This window comes from Diabrotica virgifera, chromosome 1 (genome assembly GCF_917563875.1).
Source record: "Diabrotica virgifera virgifera chromosome 1, PGI_DIABVI_V3a".
Classification (NCBI taxonomy): Eukaryota; Metazoa; Arthropoda; class Insecta; order Coleoptera; family Chrysomelidae; genus Diabrotica; species Diabrotica virgifera.
Genome location: NC_065443.1, coordinates 266,653,073 through 266,679,679, shown reverse-complemented (window position 1 = coordinate 266,679,679; position 26,607 = coordinate 266,653,073). Strand labels below are relative to the sequence as shown.

The following is a 26,607-nucleotide window of genomic DNA, read 5'->3' as shown; positions in this document are numbered from 1 at the left end:
GAACAAAACCCCCATAAAATCTCTATGTAAACATATTAGAAAAGAAGCCGCAACTCGATAAAAACTGCCTTGTCGAAAAAATACTAAGAACCAAAAAAGTTTTAAAAATGTTGAATTTAACTAATAGTATCACAATAATAATTTAATTAGAACGTACACAAAAGTTTGGGTGGGTTTAAGGGAACAAAACCCCCATAACATTTTTATGGGGTGCACAAATTTCACTATAATTTTTCTTTAAGATATTCCTCCCATAAAAATGCCACATGTCCATTTTCAATAAAAAATCTCTAATAGTTTTCGATATATTGGAAAAAATCGATTTTCATTTTGTAACTTCAAAGGGCTGTAACTTTTTTATGTGCATATTTGTACTAAGGTAAGTTAGGTTCATTCGAACTAATTTTGGTCCCAGAATAGGTGATTTAATTTATGACCTGTATTTTTATTGTTACACCCTGTACATTTAGCATTATTCCATCCCCAATCAATTGGATTGAGAGCTTTATCGCCTAGCCGAATTTGAATTTGGGGGATCTAATGTAGGTACGAGTGATGCCAATTTTACAGCAGTGATTTTACCAGCATTTGTGAAACGTGTGTAGTCGTTATACTGAGATCCCTTTCACAACTGCTCCAAAATTCGTACCTATATGCTCCAAGTTGAAAAAAAAAAGTTGTTTTTTTTACATTAACTTCGTTCATTTTAAAGATACTGTATGCAATCAAAAACCATTTTATAGGAAATTTCAAGGACTATAAAACCACATTAATCACATATATCCACAACCTTTAGTTTTTAAAAGGTAAAGGGTTAAAGGGCGCAATAAAGGTGATACCTGTCCTGTGCTATTCTTTATTTAAATCATGTTAGGACCTCTATTGGCCGAAAGCGGCACATATCTCGTTATATTTTGATCTTTTACTGACAGGAGTATTCAGCTAGGTCCAAATGAAAATTCTCAAATTTTATGAAACTACAATACTCCTGTAGTTTTTATTTTTTCATTATTTTATTCTTTTAATTAAAAATTCTCCCTTTAAATAATAAAATAAATGAAAAACCAATTCTATAATGTGTTTATATTTCTGTTAGTTTTAAAATCTGGCGGTAAAATCCTTAATGTTTGAATTTTACCATCTTCTTACTTCTTCACGTCTATCGAGAAAGATAAAGCGATATGTTTATGGTGTACTGAAAAGAGACAGAACAGGTAAAGTTTTGGCAACATGGTAAAAATACCAAAATGGCGGTTCCTTCCCCTGATTCCCCTCCCACTTGGCATGTCATCATGCTTGTGGTGTGTATTGTATTCCTATCGTAGTTGTTAATTAGGATAGTTCTTAACGTTAGATTTAAATTAATTTTAAGTTTAGTGTAAGAAGTCTTAATTATAATGGAAGAGTATGAGTACGGGTATGTATTTTCCAAATAAATTTTTTTACTAACATGCGTAGCGGTGGCGCTTAAAATCACATTTACGTAAAATTGACGGAAGTTCTGAAGCTGCCATTGTAGTATGGTAGCTTGTAGTTGGTGAGTGGCGAGTGTAACCGGCTGGATTGAAATAAAAGTAGTAAAAGTGTTTTCAAATCGGCGTGGAAAAATAGCATGCGAATGTTGCGACTAAAACAAGAGATTATGGATGATGATGAAAAGGGGTATTTACATATTTTGCCAAGTTTTTCAAGTATTCTGCTTATTAGGTCACAGCGTGTGCTTTAATATTTTTCACATATTTTTTAAGTGGTGAAACAAGTTCCACGGCCAATCTTCATGTAATTGGTTATAATGTGAAAGTTATGTGCCTTAATATACATTTTAATTACTTATAGTAAATGATGCGAGTGTTTTGTTCATCTATCAAAATGCTGCTAGCGTTCACCGACCCCGAACGAATGCCTAGAATCTTATGAATTGTAAATAACCGTTTCTTTTGAAAAAAAAGTATTTAATGTTACTGTTTTCATGTTGTTGGGGTCACAACGGTATAGTTTTAAATTGAAAATGTAGTACATATTTCATTTTAGACAAACCTTAAAAATTATAGGTTGGTTTTAGGTTATGTCACTTCCTTTTCATTTGCATGGCTGCTCAAACCACATTTTTGATTTCTGTATCTACCTATATTCACTGTTTCAAAAATATAGAATTTATGTTGTTCTGTTTCTTCCCATATAAATAGTTAATTATAGAATTTATGTTTAATGATAAGAAACAATACATTGAGTAATAAAAATGTGGGTTGCTTTGCAACATAGAAAACAATATTTATTAGAAGTATTTAAATTTTACAACTTACAAAATGTATATTACATTATACAGTGATGAGCGAGCTAATAACCAGCAGAATAATGCAAAAGATGGAAAACATATTAAGTTGTGAGATAAAAAGAAATGAAACTAGTGGAAATGGGAGATTTAGTGATAAAAACCTATACACATGTATTCTATTTATTGTTTCCCACCTTTACCTATCAGAGGAGTATGTCAACTAAAACTGTCACTGTGACAGTGGCAGTTGCCAAACTCGTCGGATATGTCTAAAGATGGGAAACAATAAATAGAATGTAAATGTATGAACTTGCCTCGGTTCAACTCCAAAAAATAATTCTAAATAAATCTAGTCACACCAAATTCTTCACGGATGGCTCGGTTGGTGGTGAAGGATCAGCAGGCTTTGGTGTCTTTAGCCCAGAGATTAACTATTCTTATACCAGTAAACTACCTAAGTATACCCAAATATGTATGGCTGAGATTGTCGCAATTAATCATGCCCTCCAAATTATTTTGAAAAATGGGATTAAACAAGCAATCATCTGCTCGGACTCTAAAAGTGCCATACAGAAAATAGGCAGATAACCTATTCTATGGAAACAGAACATTCATCGTTCATGACCAAGAGAGGCATCACTGAACTGAAGCGAAAGAAAATAATGTTAATATTAGTCTGGCATGGATTCCAGGACACTCGAATATTAAAGGGAACATGGTGGCTGATAAACTAGCTAATAAAGGTAGAACCTTAAATGTAGCTGCTGGTATCACTCTTCACTATTCCAACTTTCTACCAGACATCAAGCATTCCATCTGGAATCGGTGGAAGCAAGAATGGCAGGGGAAAAATCAAAATAATTCATTTTACTCTAAAATTGTAGGTCAGATAGATAAACTCCCCTGGTACCACAATTTTGCATACCAAGACAGAAGACATATAACCACCATTATTAGAATGAGGACAGGTCATTGTGCTACTCCAGTTCACCTATTCAGGATAGGAGTAAAAGACAACCCATATTGTGACTGTGGCCAAGTTGGGTCCTTAAATCATCTGATGTTTGAGTGCCCTATAAATATGTCACCCAATTTTGACCTATATAAAGAATTAGCTAAAACAAATATCCCTACCCCCATTGAAATTTGCCTACTTATGTCCAACCTTAATCCACGTAGGATTAACCTGATCCTTAAATTCCTTAACTTAGCCAAACTTAACTTATAAATTAATCAATTCCCAACTTTGAATTAAAAAAATTAAGAAGATAAAGATATAAAAAGATATTAGACCTCTAAACGATAGAAGTTTTAACCCTTATGGTATAATATTGCCTTTCCTGTAGGGACTGTCTGGCCCTATAAGAAGATGTTCCTACTAATATACAGTAGAACGTCAATAATCCGGATTAATTGGGACCGGTCCCCATCCAGATTATCAAATTATCCGGACTATCGAAATTACCTCAAAAAAGGCCAGTGTACACATTAAAGTACAACAAACGTTTTAAAATTTTATGTTTTCTCTTGTACAGTAAAGTGTCTAGAGGTGAAATTAATCAAAACATTTTTTTATGTTTAAACACTGTATTGTAATTAATTTTAGTACGGTGTTTAGATTAATTTATGTTAACTACGGTAGAGGTTCGTTTTTCGCAGAGAAGTTCTTAATTTATTTTAAAAGAATCAGATATTTTTGCTAGATACAAATCTGGATTATTGACGGTCCGGATTTTTGATGTCCGGATTATCGACATTCTACTGTATATTTAAAAAAATTGAGGCTTTAGCATATATATTTGGAAATATTCGATTGCCCAGAGCAAGACAAGAGTATTTCCCTGGTGTAAGCTGGGCGAATTATCCCGAGGGATATAACCCAATAAAGGAAGAAGAAGAAGAATGTAAATGCTTAGGTTTTTATTGCTAAATCTCCCATCTCCACTATTTTCATTTCTTTTTATCGCACAACTTAGTAATGTTTTCCATCTTTTGCGTTATTCTGCTGGTTATTAGCTAGCTCATCACTGTATATGTGTTTGTTAACTTTATTTTGAAATCTAAATAATATATGATTAAAAGTTTTAATTTAGTATGTAGAAGTGTTGAGACCTGGCCAAAAACTTTCACTGTTATTTGGTCACTACACATCTGTTTTTCACTCAGTTCTTTCTTTTTATTTTAATTTTCTAAGAATACCAGCTTGTATTTTTTTCTAATTTTTGTTTGTGGTTGTCCAAGGCGCCTTTGATGTCATTATATTTGGTCATGCTTTCATGTCTCCTCCTACCTTGTAATTGCTAGGTTTAGAATAAATATAAAACCTCGTATCTCATTAAATTACAATCTTACAGGAGAGGCAAAAAACTGATTTTCTGCATAATATAACCTAAAAACAAAAATTACCGTTACATATTTTTAATATGTAACACATTCGAGCACATTGAGACAAATATCTGATCTTGGCCCAGAGCTAAAAGTGTTAAATGTTGTTATTAAATTGGAAATACAAATATTAACTATGAAGAACATGTAAATATCCTTGCAGTATATAGAGCCTTTGCCCAAGTAACTATGATAACCTAGTATACCTTGATATACGTGTTTTTCATCTAAAACGAAGTTGTGTTTATTATCATTTACGAGGTTTTCATTTTTCATAGCTTATTGCACACCTCCAAATACTAGGTTGATACAGTACAAATCTTTTGTTAAGGTTTATAAAATGTTTCTACATGCCGGACTACCTTTTGTTGTTCACAAAAAAACATTTCTCCAAGTCGAATTTCTTAAACAAATACTCTAAATTAAGTATCAAATTCTTGGTTATAAATATACGTGGTATTCACACTAAATCAAGAGAGCAATTGATATACGTGGTTTCTTTTTTCGGCTGTAGAAAATAGTCTGGTGTATTTGGATTTTTTCTAACAGTTGTAAATCGTGAGATACAAGGTTTTCAAACTAAAACCACCAAGATGTCATTTTCGAAAAAAAAAAAATGAGATACAAGGTTTTCACACTAAGCCATCGATATATGGATGGTCTAAAAAAAATTTGAGTTATCACTTCAAAAAGGAAATTTTTTTGCTAGTTCAAAACAATGTTCTAAACCCAAACCATTGTTCTTCTATTATAGGCCTTATCGAAGCTGTGCTGTTCTTCCTTTTGAATAAGTTTAGTCAAAATGTGGCCAATATCAAAGATTCTACAATAGGTCCCTGGGTGTTTATATCAATATACAACTCAGTATTACCCAAGTAGAATACATTATATTTTGCGATAGGGACTATTTTTAAATGAATGCCTATGTTTTTGCATTTGGTTAGGGATTAATAAAATTTAAAGGGAACATTTGTATTTTTGTGTTATTATTTGGAATGTAAAGTTTTATTATGCAGTCACTTCACTATAGTATAGTTGACATCAAGTGATTGCAGAAATCGTAATCTTAAGCTTATTGAAGTCATTTTTGTATTTAAGTGGTGCAGTTTAGCTTCCGGCACAGGTAGAAAGTAATAACTTGCCATCTAATTATTGCAGAAAACAGTATCCTAATCCTATTACAAAGTCATTTGAATGGCATCCTTTAGTTTCAAGAGTTAAACATACTGAATTAGTGTAGTCACTGAAGGTGGATATGAGCTATTACCTCCGATTTCGTTGAACCTCCATAGATTTGCATGAAAATTGGTGACTGGTTAGAGGATATTTCAAGGAACAAAGGGGAAATGGTGCCAACTTACGCTTTTACCCTGGGGGTGGATACCCTTCTCGGAGGTGAAAATTATTTTATTGAAAATAACCTCATAATTCGATAGAGGGACAAATTCTAAGCAAAATTTGTTATATAAAGTTATTGAAATAAATCAAAACTTTTTGAGTAATTGAAGATCAAAGATTTTAATTTTTCTTGAGGAAAATGCATGTTTTTAACCGATTTTTCATCAATAACTCAAAAACTATAAGTTTTTACAAAAAAGTTATTATTACCAAATTTAAAGCTAATAAAAAATGTAAATAACTCTACTAGAATAACCTTTTAGTGTTAACTAAAAGTAAGTTATAGGTAATTGAATATATATATTTTTTCAGCGAGTAAAAAAAAAGTATTCAAGCTGAAATAATGGGAAAATGCCATTCTTTGCCTCCGCATTTTCATTGTGCTTATGGGATGGCGCTAGAAATTATGTAGCGCCATTTAGCCAAATATAGAGGTAGGTTGTATGGTTGTGTAGACCCCCAGTTAAGCCATAGATTTAATGTTGCTGCTTTTATTGATATATTATCTAAAGCTATTCAATTTGTGGCTTAGGCCACTGTTTTGAGCGCCTCATATATGTGTTATAGCCCAAGAGGCAGCGCTGAAAAATCTCTTTGAATTTACTAAAGCTAGATTTTTCACAGTTGGTTACTGTGATTGTGTAGAGAAACATACTGCGGCCGGTCAAGCGAAACGTAGAACAGGGGTTACTGAGAGGGTATCCAAGTTGCTTTCCTACTAAGGTAATTAAATCCATTTACTAAGGCTGAAAATCAGTACACACATTCTAAATTAAATATAAATAAAAGTTATTATAGTCAGTCAGCTGTATGACGGGACAGAGTCGGTCGGTCCGCCCCAGTGAATGTACAGGGTTATTCACTATATTTTGACCCCCTTGTAAACTGCTTTATTTAGAGAATTAGAAAAAAATGTAAAATACAAAAGTTATTCGATTTTTAAATTATGATTTTTTGACATAATCTATATCAGCGGTTCTCAATCTGTGGTACATGTACCAGTGGTGGTACATTTCATTCTTTGTTAATTTGCTAATTATAAGTTAATTAGATCACCTAGCTAGATAGGTATTTTAGTTAGGTGGTACTAAAAATAGTAAAAAGTATTTGGTGGTACCTGACACAAAAAGATTGAGAACCGCTGATCTATATCATACTAGTGACGTCATTCATTTGGGTGTGATGACGTAATCGACTATTTTTTTTAAATGGGAATAGGGGTCGAGTGCTAGCTCATTTGAAAGGTAATTCAATTCCCTATTCAGTAATATAAACATTAACATTATTATTTATACAGGGTGTCCAAAAAAATTTTAATTAAATTAATTGTTTAATTAACAATTCAAAAAAATGTTTGGACACCCTGTATAAATAATGATCTTAATGTTTATAGTACTGTATAGAGAATTGAATAACCTTTCAAATGAGCTAGCACACGACCCCTATTCTCATTTAAAAAAAATAGCTGATTACGTCATCACGCCCAGATGGATGACGTCACTAGTACGATATATATGTCAAAAAATCATAATTAAAAAATCGAATAACTTTTGTATTTTACATTTTTTTCTAATTTTGTAAATTAATCAGTTTACAAGTGGGTCAAAATATAGTGAACAACTCTGTACATTCATTGGGGCTGACCGACCGGCTCTGTCCCGTCATACAGCTGACCGACTATAACTTTTATTTATATTCAATTTAGAATGTGTGTACTGATTTTCAGCCTTAGTAAATGGATTTAATTACTTTCGTAGGAAAGCAACTTTGATACCCTCTCAGTAATCCCTGTTCTACGTTTCGCTTGACTGACCGCAGTATGTTTCTCTACACAATCACAGTAATCAACTGTGAAAAATTTAGCTTTAGTAAATTTAGAGAGATTTTTCAGCGCTGCCTCTCCGTTTATTAGCTTTGCATTAATAGGATCTACATTTTGACATTACGAAGTAAACAATGATCTTCAATTTGTTGATAAAATTGTTTGAATAGATTAACCCATTTACTCAAACAAATTACAATTCTCATAATGATAACGCCCGTTCATGTTCAACAGATCTCATCAAATACCACCATCCATGATCATTTAGGATAAATTATTAAATAATGTGTGATCTGCCTCGAACTATTGTCTTGGTGTTAAATGGTAAACCATTTATTTATTTTTCCTTAGGATTGTAACAAATGTTTGTCTAATAACATTGGTGATCAGAAATTAAATTATGTAATGAGGGAAAATCAGGATGCTGTAATTTAAGACATAATGGAATTGAATGGGTCTGCCGAATAACGTTATAAGTGCCACATCACTCGTTTTAAAAAATAGAAAAAAAGTTTTAAAATTTTGACAATGGCACAAACATATACATTTAAGGGTTAGTAATACAGTTTGTAAATACGAATTACAAACTGTATTACTCACCCTTAAAATGTATAAACTCACCAGTATTACAATTTTAAAACTTTTTCTTCAACTTCTCAAAAACAAACAGTGTGGCACTTACGTTATTCGGCGGACCCATTCAATTGACCTATAGAGTGATGAACCTTTACCAAATGACCAAATATCAATAACAAAGGTGTCAATTAAGATAACTCATAATAATTTTTTGAGTAATTCGTTCAGGAACAACTGATCAAAATAATACATACAATACCACTTTTAAATCATCTCATCTATTAGAAGGATACATAAAAACGCAGGAAAAATAAGAAGACTATGCACTGTTCTGCAAGCAAAATTTGATAAGTGTGATACTAATTTGGACAAAAACTGCAAATTGTAGATAATGTTTAAGATGTTTAACAACTAACTCAAAAAAGATAATAAATTGGGTGGTTTAGTTTTAACCTAATTAGTGTATTCCCAAAAATCTGTTTTAGCTTATGCTGTGTAGGATGTGTATATAGAACCATCTCAAAGCTTTTTGGTGTTTAGCTAATGCTACTGGCTTACTGTTTTTTACAGTTCTCATATTCCTCTCCTCTCTGACCTGTATTTTAGATATTTGTTGATTTTGTGGATTATCTAAGGAGCTATGGATCTTGAAAATATTCCAAGTTAATATTTGCACAGTTAACACCTTGGCTGCGTTTAGAGATATTTATAAACTTACATTGAGTGCGTTACGAGACGTATATGTCCGGTATACCACATTGACCACTGTGCTTTACGACACATTCGACACAGCAAACCATTAATGTAATACGAGGTCTATTTGTCCCGTAGCACATCCAAGGTGTTAAAGCATACATTTGTAGTGTGCATATGCATGAGTCATATCCCTTTAGATCATCCACTACCTCTAACAACTGTTGCATTCTAGTCACATTTTACTATTCTAATACCTGCTTTTGTTTTAGTTTGTTCAAGAATGCTTAAATCTTCACAAACATTTATGTGGTTACTTCTAATTATGTCTAATTGTGTCCTTATGTACTGTGTTTTGCTCTCCTAAATTGAACATCTGCTCTTGTCACTTAATGTACAATTTTGTCATTTTTTTTAACAGTATGTATTTGTAAATACGCACTCATGAATCCACATTTGGTTATTGATAGTTATCATTCTAATAAATAGTTGACATGACACTGGCCTTGTTGCACTTGCCACTCTATTACTAATTTGGACTTTTGTCCTGTTAAGTTCATTACCAAAACGAGATATTTTAAATTTTACGTTGAGGTAACGAAAGTTAGTTTTTATGACTACTTTGTTTTTTGTCTTGTACATGAATACATGCACTTGACAGCTGAGGTGAATTGATATTTCACAGTATTTTGCCTGTATTCTCTCTGTGGGGTGAGACAAAAGACCTCTAGATGAATAGGTTTAATCAGATCATGATGTTGTAGAAGCATGGTAGGTCTGATATTCATAATACAGGAGATCATTGTTGTAATGACTTACAACAATGAGTATCAAATTATGGAAAAAATGTGAATATACTACTAAAACCCTCAAATTAAAAAAAGTATTTAGCCTGCAGAACTCGTCCAACTATAAATTTCCAGAAACGCCTTCCTAACAAAATTTCCAAAACAAAAACTGTTGGCGATCATATATAATTTATATAGTTTTTTTATTTGCAGACAGCCACACCAAAGTAGCATAGCTCCATACATTGATGACTCTCATCCTGGATAGTAAATATTTTTACCTTTTATTATTAGTCAAAAAGTGCAGATTGAAACTGTAGAATAAAAATATGTGAAAAATTATATTTTAACTTTTTCCAATTGTGTGATATTGTTCAAAATAAGAAATTGTAAATATGTGATGTCACTTTCAAAACAACCTTAAAAACATGTTTTTGAGTCTAAATTTCTACAAAACTTTTAAAATGTCACCTGAATCTCTTATAAGCAGAATACTATTTAACATGAAAGGAAAATCTACACATTTATTTCAATATCCCAAGTACCATAAAATGTGAAGATTTTCTTGTTCTTCAGTTGTGTAATTTTCATTTTCTTTCCAGCAAACTCTTTGTGGGAGGATTATCCTGGGAGACGACCCAGGATAATTTACAAAGATACTTCTCCAGATATGGGGAAGTAATTGACTGTGTGGTCATGAAGAATGCAGAATCTGGAAGATCGAGGGGATTTGGCTTCGTCACATTTTCAGATCCAGCCAATGTAAATGTTGTTTTACAGAATGGACCACATACTCTGGATGGAAGGTAATTTTTTAATGTATTAAGATTTTTTATACAATACATATTCGCACCCTCAGTGCAAGACCGCAAGTAAGTCAAAATAAGTAAGTTTCGAGATAAAGACGATTTTGTTTATTTTCGTGCTAATATCGATGAAATAAGACCCAAGTTTTAAGAAAAATTAACATTTAATTATGATTTTGCATGATTTTCAACCTATATTACATTAACCAAAAATAAAAAAAAATGATAATGCAAAAAAAAATTAGGAATTTCAAAGTTACAACACTTTTGCACAGAGAAAATTGTAAAAAGTGTAGACACATTTACTATTAGTTGTTGTCCTCTTCTCATACATCATCTTATGCCAAATTATTTTTATAAAAACTATGGTGGGCTTCTGGTATCATACTCGAATGGCATAAATATACCAAATCTTTCTTTTTGGCCATTTAAATTTTTGGTTGTTCTTTGTAGGCAGGTTTAAGTAGCACTTCTCGTATATTATGTGTAATCCGTGATGATTTTTTTAGATTAAAAGAATTCCATAGTTCGTCATCATAGTTGTACTTCAAAATTGTGTTCGGAATATCTTTTCTACATTGCAGAATCTGTCCACTTCACATTTTCTTTATTTTTATCAATTTTATAGTTGTTTCTCAACAGGAAGGAAACATTGATTGAAACATGATTTCATACAATTTTGGGATTTAGTTTTTGTAGGACAAGTTTTCTGAGAATAGATATTTTTACCTGTCGGTATTGTTAATACACAAGTTTTAAGATAATTGTTTTTCTTTTCACGAGAAAAAATACTTTTTGGTTGTAAATAATTAGTCTTAAATTTATGTGTTTTTAATCCAATCTGATAAGTAAATGGTCAACGACATCGCACACATCTTATGGAAAATATGATGTGCACACAAAGGACATACAATTTACATGAATAGATTGGTCTCGTAAAGCTTTGTTTATTGTCTCGGCCGTTAATGAATTATGTAGACACGCTGTATATTAAAATTAAACACCAGATCGATATAAATATTAAAATAACAAATATCTTACTTTTTTGTGCCTTTCATTGCTTGTTATCGAAGCCATTGCAATGTTCCATGAAAACTGTTGTAACTCTGTTACAATAGAGTTACAAAAGTTTTGCACGGAACTTATGTTCAAAAACGCAAAATAGTTAAACTGTTGTTGTTGTAATATTTAGCTGGTTAAGCATTTGAAAGTTACTAAAGTTTTACAGGGGGTAGATATGCATGTTTACAATCGAATTCCATGATTACTTCATTTTCATATAATTTTTGAGTTACTGCAGTCTTGCAGTAACGGAGGGTGCGATATATTTTGCACACCATGCAACAAAGACATTCTCTCTCATATACCATTTTGTATCTAAGAGCATCATGCAAATCAATATTCTGGCACATTCATATTTATATAGTGGGTGCGTCCTGTTTATTATCAACAAATAAATATACTTAAAATCTGATGTACATACTTGTTAACATGTTCGATGCGTATGTTGCTCATCAGCGTATTCAGATTTCCTCTCTAGTGCTGATGTCACTGATGAATGACATGTGCTGACTTACATTACAAGAATTATTTCAGGTTCTGGGAGAAGTACTTAAAGAAATATATGCAGTGAACATGTTAATGCATGAAGGAGGTATGTTTATTGTTTTAGTAACATAACTCCTTTATGCACAAGAAATACTTCCGTTTGATTACTTTTATGAGTATGTACATAGAAGAGATATGTTTTTTATGGTTACATACCTTCTTCATTCACCAGAAAAGACATACCTGTGGTAAAGAGACTTGTGGACACTGGACATATATCTGGACCGGTTCTAGGTCAATTGTTCGAATGCAATTGCTAGAAATCAATTGCTCGACATGAAAATTGCTCGAAATACAAATTGCTCGAATAAAAAAGAGAATCATATATCTGAAATATTTATTCACAATAATGCAAAATAATAATAATTATACATACCGGATAAAAAAACATTGGTAATGGGTAAGCATGCTAATGGGTATTTAATCATTTTAATCTTTCCCTAATACCTGGAAATTATTATAATCACCAATTGTCATAATGAAAAAAAATCAAAACCGTTATTTTTCTTATTATTTTAAAAGTGCAAAGATATTTTAGGTTTGTAATAAATACTTTTTCAGCATAAATTAATATACAATTATATACGTGGAATATCGCATAATTTATCCTATTTCAAGAATCTTTCTTAAGTCTATATTTTGTATTATTGTGATTAAATATTTTAGATATATAATTTTCTTTGTTATTCGAGCAATTGAATTCAAGCAATTGATTTTGAGCAATTCACTGGTTACCATCTGGACCTCAGAGGTAAACTACACTATGTCGACATGGTGTTATTTTGAATCAGTTCCTCTAATCCGCTTATTTTATTATTTGGGTTATACAAATTGGTTATATAATACGTCTTTCAAGCAATTATGGGATATATCAGATTTTTATTAACATCCTAAGAGCTCTAAACGTTGTTGCAAACACCCGCTAAACACAGTTGTTCAAAATGACATAGTGTAGTTTACCTCCGAGGTCCTGATATCGCTGGTACCTGTGATTAATGTGATTCCTAATACATTTCCAGTGAAAATTATAACTCTTTGATAAGTGTTGGCGATACAATTCTTTTTTATATGCGTGTCCGCGAAAATTATAACTCCCAAAATATTTATAATGAAAAGATTTAGTTCATAATAGATGCCGACGAAAACAATTATTTCCCTTTCTGTTTCTGCCGACGAAAACAGTTATTTCTGAGAACTTTTTAGTATTATAATTTTCGTGGACCCACAAACAGAAATGATGTTTTTTGCAGATACTCCTCAAAAAATAAATTTTTTCGCTAACACTTTATTAGGGATTATAATTTTCACAATCATATAATCGAAAATAATATTTTTCGCAGCGTTCATTGAAAGTTCTACTCTTTGCCGCATTTTTCGGAGTTATACTTTTCATAGGCTGCAGCGATATGTGCTTGATAATGTGCAAAACTTCTGAATGTTCTGAATACACATATTCAATAAGAACTCAGCAAATAAATCCTCTAGAGGACTTGAGTCAGTGTCCAAAAACAATCTACAACACCTTCATATTTGTTACATGCCCCCTTATGCTCTCACATCTTCAATTCATAAATGGCCCATATCGATGCTGTGCTGCTCTAAGTTTGAACATGCTCAGTCAAAAGTGTGGCCCATATTAAGAACTCTATCATGGTCACTGGATATTTTACTACAATAAATACTTCAGTATACTCAAGTAGAGTACAGATTTATCATTAAAAAAACTATTATATTTTATATACCAGGTGGTGAATCGTAAAACGGGCCATAGGAAACTCAATGTAAAATGCTAAACTGTTGAATTCCTGCTTCCCTAATTATTTTACATCACAAGTCATGAGAGGATATTTGTAGAGGATTGAAATCTGTATTAAAATCAAAAGTTAAAATTGTTCTCTTCCAAAATTTTGAAAAATATAATACATTTGCCACAGTAGGTATGTGTGCAAAAGTTAGGCCACATGTTACTATTTAACTGACAGTGCTCACACGATTGACTGAATAAAAAATCTTTATTATTAATACTTTATCCGCAACTGAGGGTATCTTATCAACTGTATTGTTTTTAAACAATAAATGATAAAATAAAGATATTGACAGTTCAAAAATGTGAAAATAATAACTTCATTGTGACACATTATTGCACTGTGTGTGGCAAACTGAAAAATATATTACATTTTTATAAAATTTTGGAATATGTTTAATTCGTAGAACAATTTTAACAGGTGTTTTCAATACAGATTTCAATCCTCTACAAATAGTTTCTGATGTCTTGATGTAAAATAATTAGGGAAGCAGGAATTCAACAGTTTAAAATTTTACATTGAGTTTCCTATGGCCCGTTTTCCAATTCACCACACGGTATAGGGCTTTTCATCTATTGTCTTTTGTTTCGAGCTCCTGTCATATGTTGTATCATCTGTGTATAATATTAATATACACGGATTATATGACAGATGCTCGAAACAAATGACTGTGAATGAAAAGCCCTATACTGCAGTATTCAGCCTCTGGGGTGATCATAATCATATGCATATGGGGGGTATTCATAATTTGAGCAATAACTAAATGTCTCAGAAATCAATAATGGGAGATTAAATCTACTTTTTGATCGACTTCCTGTAGATATTTTTCCGAGTATACCTACTTGTTTATGCAGTCTATTTGGTTTATTACATTTCTTTGATTGAGCTGCATCAGTTGTTAACAGTTGTTTTACTAATCCCCAAATAAATTATATGTATTTATTCTTTTCTGCTATAAAAGCTCCTTTCTCTGATTCCTCTTTCTAATGATTTTTCAAATGCATTTTAACCTATTTCCTACAATTTCTTTCTATTTTTTTTTTAGGACAATTGATCCCAAACCATGTAACCCAAGAACACTGCAGAAGCCAAAGAAAGGTGGGGGTTATCCCAAAGTATTTTTGGGAGGTTTGCCATCAAATGTTACTGAGACTGACCTCAGAAGTTTTTTCACAAGATTTGGAAAGGTTATGGAAGTAGTTATAATGTATGATCAAGAAAAGAAAAAATCAAGAGGTGAGTGGTTTAATAGTGAAGTGTTGAGTGAATACTAAATGTTTGAAAACCATTCTTGTTTCAGGATTTGGTTTTCTGTCCTTCGAGGATGAGGAAGCAGTTGATAGATGTGTACAAGAGCATTTTGTTAATTTAAATGGAAAGCAGGTAAGGTGATTTAATACATTTGGATGAGTATGTTTTTGTTAAATAAATAAATAGAACAGGCTAATAAGGTTTTTTCCATGACACTTCAACAGCCAGGGTAGGTACTGTAGCGTTTTTTCGACAGTTAATACCTATAAGAACAAATTGTAACTATTTCCTGCATAGGATCTGGCGGCCATTTTTATTTATAAACAATTTATTGTCAAAAATCGGCCTTGTTTCCTTTTTTTTTTCAAATCAATGGAAAGCAGTGAAACTTGTGGTTTTTTAGTACAAACATCTTTGAGAGCATGGAGAAAGCTTTAAAATGGCGTATTACAAAGTTTAATATACACATTTCTTGTTAATATAATTGCAAAAATAGGTCGAAATTGCAAAAACATTAATTTCGCAATAACTATTGAAAAAATTAGTGTACAGCTTTGAAATTTTTGTCAAATGAGGGTTCTTTGGTGCTCAATATGTGACAAAAATTTCAAAGCGATTCATTCAATTGTTTAAATTTTATTCAAATTGTTTATCCCAGAGAGCTTTTTTTGCAATAAAATGTCAGACAAAAATTATGTTAGAACCATTCTACACGTGTCAAATGAAAGAACATGAGCTAAATTTTCAAATTGGTTTAAAAAAAGTGAACAAAAAATGCATTTATCAGATAGTAATAAATAATTAAGTGCAAAATTAATTAAATGCAAAAGTATCGTCAATTTTACTTGGTAGTTGTGCACCTAAAACACGGTAAGAAATAAATTTTTTTGAAAAAAGTTATTCAAAAGTAATATTGAGTTATTCAAAAGCATAATTATTTATTACTAATAAATGCACTTTTTATTCACTTTTTAAACCTATTTGAAAGTTTAGCTCATGCTCTTTTATTTGACACCTGTAGAATGGTTCTAAAATCATTTTTTACTGACTTATGTTATTGCAAAACAAAGCTCTCTGGGATAAACAATTTGAATAAAATTTAAACAATTGAATGAAACGCTTTGAAATTTTTGACACATATTAAGCACAAAGATCCCTCATTTGACAAAAATTTCAAAGCTGTTCACTAATTTTTTCAATAATTATTGCGAAATTAATTTTTTGCAATTTCGACCTTTTTTCGCGCAATTATATTAACAATAAATGAGTGTATCAAACTTTGTAATACGCCATTTTAAAGCTTTTCCATGCTCTAGAAGATGTTTGTACTAAAAACACCATAAGTTTCACTGTTTTCCATTGATTTGAAAAAAAAAGGAAAAAGGTCGTTTTTTGACAATAAATAGGAAATAGTTACAGTTCTTATCAAATCCTTTCATTATATTTTCATTTATCCATCCAAATATATGTAGAAATAATGTGAACAAGTTATTAATTTCTTACGATTAATTTTGGCAAAATTATTAATGAATTATTTTACATTTGAATGTAATAACATGTCATTCTGGTACTTACAAAATTATATTTTTCCTAATTGATTGTGGCCCAACTCCAATGAAAACAATCTTCTCCTATCTTAGTGTTGGAAAATTCTCGAGAACGAAAAATAGAGAAAATTTTCGAGAATATTCTCCATATGGAGAATTTTCTGAGAATGAACCCTATGACACACTTAGGGATATTGTTGAAGATGAAATAGGGTATTAAAAATCATGAAATTATATACAAAATTATGAGACTAAACAACAGTGTTCTTTATATATAAACAAAATATAAACAGAGAACACAAAATTTATTTGATAAAAAAATGAAAGTTTCTTCTTAACAACAAATAATGCAAGTAATGGATGTGGTGATTTAATCAGAAAAACATGAGGCCTCAGGTTCGGAATCTATTTCTATCATTAGCTTATCCTGGTCATCTACATTCTTCATTTCAAAGTACTGATGAGAAGTTGTGGGATTTTATTTTTCACGAGTCGTCAGCTCAGTCATGGATTGGTCTGCGTCTAAAGGGGCATTTAGACGGGCTAGCTTTTGAAGCAATATTTTGGCGAAAATATATATATTTGGTATGTTTCTGGCAACATTACAGCCATCTAATGAAAATATCGCTGTTTGGCTGAGCCATGTGGCCGAAATCTTACTAATATTTGAACACTATTGCAGTGCCTGATGTGTTGCCGATAAAGTCGAACTGCTGTGGAAAATGTTGCATGTTGCTCTTTATTTCCTGTACTCTGTTGAAATTTAATTTGGTTTTGTCAAAACATACAAAGAAAAGATGAATATGTGGTCAAATGAAATCACAATAAGGTTTATTAATGCAGTACATTTACGTCCAGAGTTGTGGAACTTGGCATACTTCTGGAACTATGAGATAAATGGAAGAGTAGTGCACCCTGAATAAATACATTAAACTAAAACTGTTAGAATATATGAATAACAATTGCTAATCTTGTTAAGATTGGTATTGCGTTTCTCATGTTTGATCTTTCTTCTCTATTCTTGGCCCTATCATATTTATTAATAGTTCGAAATGACTTTTTGACACTCTTGTAAAATTCTTAAACAAATAATTGTCTAGCATTATTTCTATACTTAAATTATTCATTGTTTCGCGTCGTACCCACATTTTTCATTTTTCGTTTTTATGTATCGTCTTAGCACGATTAAGGCTGAAGCAACTCTCAATATAATATTCTCGAGAACGAGATAGTCCTGTCGCCAAGGGGGGTACAACGGCCTCCTTAATTCAGATGGACTTACCCAAGTTTTTTTTATATATTTTTACCCGTAGAATACGAATTTTTTGGGTAACAGTTGATCCGGATGTCGATAAGATTGTTATAGACAAAGAACTTGAGGAATTACATAACAGCGATTTCTCGCAAAACAAAACATCTTTTTGTATTTTTTGGGTCATTTTAAGCAAAAAATATTCCTACAAGTTTTTTCGTAGAATGCATAGTTTTCGAGATAACCGCGGTTGAACTTTTAAAAAATCGAAAAATTGCAATTTTTGAACCCGAATAACTTTTGATTAAAAAATAAAGTAGCAATTCTGCTTACCGCATTTGAAAGTTTAAGTCAAATTATATCGGTTGTGATTATTTGCATTGCTAAAAATTAATTTTTTTATTGTTAAAAAAAGCTATAAACACATAGTGTTTCCCTTGCCTAATACATACGTTTTAACGCATGCTACGTAGAAATTGCCTCGCTTGCACTTGTAGCTACTCTACCTACTCGTTCGATTTTAAATGAGAAATCATTGAAAACATCACTCACGCACTAGGTGTTTATAGCTTTCTTTAACAATAAAATAATAAATTTTTAGCAATGCAAATAATCAAAACCGATATAATTTGACTTAAACTTTCAAATGCTGTAAGCAGAATTGCTACTTTATTTTTTAATCAAAAGTTATTCGGGTTCAAATATTGCAATTTTTCGATTTTTTTAAAGTTCAACCGCGGTTATCTCGAAAACTATGCATCCTACGAAAAAACTTGTCAGAACATTTTTTGCCTAGAATGACCCAAAAAATACAAAAAGATGTTTTGTTTTGCGAGAAAGCACTGTTATGTAATTCCTCAAGTTCTTTATCTATAACAATCTTATCGACATCCGGATCAACTGTTACCCAAAAAATTCGTATTCTGCGGGTCAAAATATATAAAAAAAACTTGGGTAAGTCCATCTGAATTAAGGAGGCCGTTGTACCCCCCCTGGCGACAGGACTAAGAATATTCTAGCCGAAAATATTCTCGTTCTCGAAAATATTCTCTTGCATCACTATCTATCTAAACAATTCATTTTCCAATCTGGATTTTTTCAACATCTAAAGTTTATAAGCATTGATGCCACCAATGTCCAGCAGATGAAAAAATATTGCCCTCGGCCACTATTGTTCTTTGAGTTGTGAACTCTTTTGCCAATTTATCTGATATATCCACTGCTCCCTTTGTTTTATTGTAATGAAATATAATGTCCGGTTTGTAATCTCTTTTCCACTTATCTCTGTCATCGTTATTTTCTGTTAATAAAAGAATAAATGCTGCATTGTTTGGGATGTTAGAAACTAAGGTTTTAGTTTTCATAAAAGCAAACATGCTTGAAAAGAAAAGTCTCTTTATACCTTGCTGGAAGTAGTTGTTTTGGAATATAAGGTTTGTTTTTACGCAGTAGTCCACACAAGATATTTTTATCTAAAAGCTTATCAGCCTACTCAATACTGGTTAAAAAGTTATCAGTAGTTCCATATTGTGCAGATATGGTTTATTATCGATATGCAAAGTATAATTTTTATATTGCATTACTGATCTCACCATCACTAACTTGCAGCACTTCATCTACCTCATCAATTTCTGTCACTTTATCAATCTCTTCGATATCAATTGAACTACTAGTACCAAGTCTATAATATTCTGTTTCTGATATCACCAATAGTTAGGCAGTTACCTTTTTTTTGGATTTTGAAACTCTGACGTCACTCATTTTTATAAAGCACATCCTCAACAATCGCTACAAATATAACATAAAAAAAATGAATAACCATTTTCAATTTCGTCGCAAAACGAAAACACAGCCGAACCATATTCTAGTCCAATCAGAGAGTGCTGCAAGCACCCCTACCGGTTTCGAAACTTATTAGTCTCTCATCAGGAGGCACATATGCTGCTCTCTCCGATCCAACCAAAACAAACCCCAGCATGCAGTCCCGGATTGCAACGAACGAAATGGCATAGATGCCCTAGCGGCAACTGCTTGCAAAAAGACTAAGTTTTCACTCTACTGGTATATAAAACAACATAATGCTATTCTACACCCCACCAGAATGAAAACAATGGGAACCTTCTCTGGTTACACCTCAGCGCGGTAAAGTTCCAACGAGAATGTTCCCTTCATACTCCACACAGAGTAAATGTAAATCAAACATTCGGTCTCAATCAAACAGTTCTCGTTGGAGCTTTACCGCGCTGAGCAGATGGGACGTGAATTGTAAATTGTAGAATTCCCTCATCTTCCTTAGTCTCAGCATCCGTATGGCTTGCAAATTGTAGAAGCCTCGGAGGTGTAACCAGAGAAGGTTCCCATTGTTTTCATTCTGGTGGGGTGTAGAAAAGCATTATGTTGTTTTATATACCATTAGAGTGAAAACTTACTTTTTGCAAGCAGTTGCCGCTAGGCCATCTATGCCATTTCGTTCGTTGCAATCCGGGACTGCATGCTGGGGTTTGTTTTGGTTGGATCGGGGAGAGCAGCATATGTGCTTCCTGATGAGAGACTAATAAGTTTCGAAACTGGTAGGGGTGCTTGCAGCACTCTCTGATTGGACTAGAATATGGTTCGGCTGTGTTTTCGTTTTGCGATGAAATTGAAAATGGTTATTCATTTTTGATTTACATTTACTCTGTGTGGAGTATGAAGGGAACCATTCTCGTTGGAACTTTACCGCGCTGAGCAGATGGGACGTGAATTGTAAATTGTAGAATTCCCTCATCCTCCTTAGTCTCAGCATCCGTATGGCTTGCAAATTGTAGAAGCCTCGGAGGTGTAACCAGAGAAGGTTCCCATTGTTTTCATTCTGGTGGGGTGTGGAGTGAAAACTTAGTCTTTTTATAACATAAACACATTAGAACTAAAACTGTACTGAAATTGTGAGATAAACAGGTCTGCAAAGCAGTTATGAAATTAATTGGGAATCTCAACGAACAAAACTGACGATAACTTATTGCAATAAACAACAATCTATCAAAACCCTGTTATGCCAAATTTTAAATATATTTAAGAATGGAAACTGAAGACCTGAAAGGACGTTAAATAAAGAAAAATATTTTTGTAAATATGTATCACACAAAAATGTATGTATGTGGTTCAACTGCGCCTCGCTCGGGTTTATGATGAAAGTTAAAAAGGCCCTTTCGAAGCTGTGCTATTCTTCATTTTGAATATACATAGTCAAAATGCGGCCAATAGAAAAAATTCTACAATAGGTCACTGGATGTTTATTTCAATACAGAATTCAGTATTACCCAAGTAGAAGACATTTCCCATAATTTTCTTTCTTGTCTTGTATAAATGCTTAACATAAAGTAATGGTTCTCAGTAGATGGTTTATAAATAACTAGAATATAATGTTTTTTTTTGATGTTACATGTCAACTCAGTTATGAAATAATTTTCTTCCAAGACAAAACTTCAAAGAATTAGCAAATATTGGCTTTCACGGCCAATGCTGTGTGAACCTAGTGTCATAAATCATCAACATTTTTAACACTTCTAATTATATAGACCATTCCAGAGTGACGTCATTTGACAGCGGTTGAGGGGCAAACATCTTGTAAACAAAGTACGTTTATTGCAGAAAACGATTGTTTAATTAAAAAAAAAATATGATTAAAATACCAGCGTTTTGTTCAATTGTAAAGTGTTCCAGTAAAGGTAAAAGAGATAAAGTGAGTTTTTTTAGAATACCGGCCGCATTTCAAGATCGAGTCATTTTAAATGCACTGTCAACGGAACGACGGGAATTGTGGGTCAAGTATACTGATTTTCTGATTATGCCGGGTTTTTGCATCCCCTGTGAAGGTGTTATAATATCCAATATTTGACATTTTTGTAGTTAAAACCACAGAATTTTTATAATAAAACGAGAAAATAGCAAAAATAGCACTGAAAACACAATATTTGTCCCTCAGCGACGCTTTCAAAGTCACGTGGCCTGGAATGGTCAATTGTATGTTAGTTCTGGTTGCTGTAAGATTGAGGTTATGTTATTAAAAGGTAAACATATAGACATATACTACTTAGACTGTGCGTGCCGTCTAAAACTAAGTGACGATTGCGACAGAGGCTATTAGGTGGGAAGTCTCTTTTTAACCGAAGGGGTTTATCCAATGAAGTTGGGTTTATCGATCACGTCACTTTCCTACTGTCGCTGATTGGATGAACTTCTCCGATTAGAAAGAGACCTCCCACCTAATAGGCTCATTTATCTCCGTCGCAATCGGCACCCATTTTAATATAGCAGCGCGCAGTCTATATATTATATGTCTATGTGATGGAAATCCACTTTTCCTCTTTGTACTTAGAAGTTGGAAACGAATAGAACTTAAGAGGCTACAGTAGCGTTCAACAGGTAGCAACAAACGCGGTCCAAGATTGCGGCTGTAATTTTGAATATTTTGTCGAGATATTTGACACACATTTTCGTAATATAATAAGGAATGGCGGCACAGAGCCCAATTTGAGAATAGATTAGTACATATGTGGAAATTACTGTGTAATTCAATACAATATTAAAAAACGAGCCTGTGACGCCATTAAGACGAACCAAAAAATACACTTTCTTCAACTAAACTTTTTTATCCCATGCCTAGATTTTGTGTCATTTTGGACCTACTAAAATTTTTTATTTCTAACAAGAAATCGAACATATTATAACTAATAATAACTACTTAGGCAACATATAGAAATTGTCACTGTCATTTTGACAAACCTGCGTCAGATTCTGTTCTGTTATCTTTATCGATATCTTTTCAGTTCAGTAGTTTTCATTCATTTTAAGAATTCGTTATTGTTGTTTCATAGGAAAGTAGTGTTTATTTATAGTTAATTTATTATATTTTTGTGTAACAGAACTAAGTTGTTGACCTATTTGAAAAAATAGATTATTGTTAATTGTGAGTTTTAGTTATACAGTGCTAGTCAAAAGTCCGTACCCCCCCCTCTTATCTTTTGAACGGTTTTACCTATAATAGTGAAATTTGGAGGGAGGAAATAAACTGACGTAAGCTTCTTAACTAGTCATGACAGGTGACGTAATAGTGACAGATGACGTTACAGAGCCACTGTGACCGATAATTTTAAATGGGACCTTATGGCAAATGATACCTCGTTTGAAAGGTATTCAAAATACCTATTCAGCCATACTAATTTTTTTGGGTTTAAGTTGATTTTGACTTTGGTGAATAAATTAAATAAATATAATATAGTAGCTTCGCATTTAATTAATAAAAATTCAAATGTACGCCTATGGTTTTTTGTCAAAAAAGTTGACATTTTTCAATTCTCTAGTAGTTTTTACGTCAACGTCAACCTTTTTGACAAGTAATCATAGGCGGAATTTTGAATTAATTAAATGAAACTACAATTTTATATTTATTTCATTTATTCATCAAAATTAGCTTAAACTTAAACAAAATTAATATGACTGAATAGGTATTTTCAATACCTTTCAAACGAGGTGTCACTTGCCATAAGGTCCCATTTAAAATTATCTGTCACAGTGGCGCTGTAAAGTCATCTGTCACTATTACGTCACCTGTCATGACTAGTTAAGAAGCTTACGTCCGTTTATTTCCTATCTCCAAATTTTACTATTATAGGTATAACCGTTCAAATGATACGAGGGGGGTACGGACTTTTGACTAGCACTGTATGTATAAGTATATTTTACGTAAAAATATTTCTAATTCTAATGCGAGTATATCAAGTTAAAGTACCTTTGGCGCTCTATGAAATAATAAAATAAGACGGCTCTTGTTTCGCTTCACAACGAAATGATTATTCATTATTATTATTTCGTGCAAATACCTACGTTAACATAAAACTTTCACCCATTTTGGTTTATTTTTATAAATATTTATTTACTAACAACAAAATTGTTTTATATTACTTCCATTTAGCGCGCCTATGAGTTAATGTCACATTCAAGTTATGTCAAACAATTCCGAAGCACTGTTGCCAAAGTTTCGCAGACCTTACGAAAAAAGGTATGATACTATCTCCCGAAGTTAGATTGATGACGCGCTACTGTATACTCTTAAATTGACAATTTGTTGTTATATATTTACAATTTATAACACAGCATTTACGAAATCTCATTGTCTTCAATGATAGTAGGCATGAAATATGTCAATATGACAATTTCAATTGACAATACGAATTATTTAAGAAATGTGCTAAGAAAGTTGCAAGATTTCTCCGCTACTCACGCACGATCGTTTCTCGTATCCCCTCCAAGTACTTGCACACAGCGAATAATAGTTTGAAACATGAGCTGTGGGATGTTAATCTCCTACAGTAGTCATTGACAGGGAAAGCAATTAGACCAGTAAGGATTTGTTTTTAGGTGGATGTGAGAGGTGGCATTCAGTTAGAAGAAGCAGAGTTAGGTGATAACTTCGTTAATAATAATTGATTTATGCTCCTTCTCAAATATGCCCGGAACATTAATAAAAAAAATAAAATATTTAAAAATTTCAAAAAATTTCGTTTTTTTTTCTACTTTTTTTGCTTATAACTTAAAAACTATTCATTTTAGAACAAAGTCCTATAGGAATAAAACAAAGATAATTAAATTTTATATCAGATGCGATTGGTTAAAAATGTCTTAATTTATCACCCTTGCTTCAAAATAGCAATACATATAAAATAAGGGAGCAAAACAAACCTGTCCTTATTCAATGACTTTCCATCACTTACGTTACACTTGGAACCTTCCTAGTTCGCTTAGAAAATTTTTGTAATGTGCTAAAACCGTACACCAAATATCATTAAAATTGACTCACTAGATTTTGCATAATAATTTTGCAATCTAAACTTTTTTTAAAAAATTAAAAATTTTTAAAATATTGCACAACAAAAACTAGAACATACAAAGATTTGTCAATTTTTTTACATATAAAGGAGTACTCCACCTATCTAATGCACTTTAAAGAATTGAAATCGGATTATTTAAGCAGCCTCAGCAATGTTTTAAAGTTGTAAACAATTTTTTGGCTTATAAACATATTAGTGCTGTGGCCAGGAGGGGTCCTACGGGCGCCTTTATTTAGATGGACTTACCCAAGTTTTTTTATGTATTTTGACCCGTAGAACACGAATTTTTTGGGTAACAGTTGATCCGGATGTCGATAAGATTGTTATAAACAAAGAACTTGAGGAATTACATAAAATCGATTTTTTGCAAAATAAAACATTTTTTTGTATTTCTTGGGTAATTCTAAGCAAAAAATGTTCTTACAAATTTTTTCGTAGGATGCATAGTTTTCGAGATAAACGCGGTGGAACTTTCCAAAAATCGAGAAATTGCAATTTTTGAACGCGAATAACGTTTGATTAAAAAATAAAATAACAATTCTGCTGACAGCATTTGAAAGTTTAAGTCAAATTATACCCGTTTTAATTATTTGCATTGCTAAAAATTGATTTTTTTTATTATTAAACAAAGCTATTTTTTTTATAAGCCAAAAAATTGTTTATAAATTTAAAACATTGCTGGGGCCCCTTAAATAATCCGATTTTAATTCTGTAAAGTGTATTCTGTAAAGTGTATGTATAAAGCACCTCTTTATATGTAAAAAAATTAGCCAACTTCTAAATGGTCTACTTTTTGTTCAGAAAGATTTTAAAAAATTTGAACTTTTTTAAAAACATTTAGATTGCAAATTTATTATGCAAAATTTATTAAGTCGATTTTAATGAAATTTGGTACACGATATAGGTATGTTACAAAGAATTTTCTAAGTGAATTACTAAGGTTCTAAGTGCCACCAAAGTGGTTAAAAAATATTGAATAACAACAGACTTATTTTGCCCCCTTATTTTGTATTTATTGCTATATTGCAGAAAAGGTAATACCTTAAGACATTTTTTACCAGTCATATATCATACAAAATTCAATTATCTTTATTTTATTTCTGTACGACTTTGTTCCAAAACGAATCGTTTTAAAGTTATAAGCAAAGAAAGCAGAAAAATATCGATGTTATTCGAAATTTTTAAATATTTTAATTTTTTTATTAATGTTCCGGGCATATTTGAGAAGGAGCATAAGTCAATTATTATTACTGAAGGTGTCACCTAACTTTATCTGCAAAAATCCGAATGCCACCTCTCACATCCAAAAATAGACGTTTTTTCGCAGATCCTTACTGGTCTAAATACAATGTGCCATTACAAGTCTCTATTTCTGTCATTAAGTTTGTCAGTATACTTCGATTTTGGTCTTATTCAAAGCAAACAAATACATTGAGATTAGAAAGTTTAATCACCTTTAATGTGTTCAAATGTGTTATGTATTAAATAAATTTTTTCATGATAGGTCTTTTTGAAAAACTTATTGATAAGAG

The 26,607-nt window shown here is 32.0% G+C and overlaps 1 protein-coding gene and 2 non-coding genes across 10 annotated transcripts in view; all 3 read left to right on the top strand.

Moving 5' to 3' along the window:
- The first annotated feature begins 1,267 nt into the window (after positions 1–1,267).
- The window catches only part of LOC126884266 (heterogeneous nuclear ribonucleoprotein 27C-like), a 92,951-nt gene continuing 67,611 nt past the window's right edge, over positions 1,268–26,607 (top strand). Inside the window, exons 1-5 of one of the 8 annotated variants that reach the window (XM_050650208.1) lie at positions 1,268–1,417; positions 10,151–10,204; positions 10,540–10,743; positions 15,202–15,392; positions 15,457–15,539. In XM_050650208.1, the coding sequence (XP_050506165.1) occupies positions 1,398–1,417; positions 10,151–10,204; positions 10,540–10,743; positions 15,202–15,392; positions 15,457–15,539 (552 nt within the window). In that variant the 5' untranslated portion in view covers positions 1,268–1,397. Of the gene's footprint in view, positions 1,663–10,150; positions 10,205–10,539; positions 10,744–15,201; positions 15,393–15,456; positions 15,540–26,607 lie in introns of all 8 variants that reach the window. The other 7 variants (XM_050650214.1, XM_050650204.1, XM_050650219.1 and 4 more) reach the window with 7 other exon arrangements.
- Positions 5,410–5,548, top strand: LOC126879309 (small nucleolar RNA SNORA16B/SNORA16A family). Its single transcript, XR_007696048.1, has one exon. It is a non-coding gene; the product is annotated as a small nucleolar RNA SNORA16B/SNORA16A family (small nucleolar RNA).
- On the top strand, positions 21,384–21,522 carry LOC126879308 (small nucleolar RNA SNORA16B/SNORA16A family). Its single transcript, XR_007696047.1, has one exon. It is a non-coding gene; the product is annotated as a small nucleolar RNA SNORA16B/SNORA16A family (small nucleolar RNA).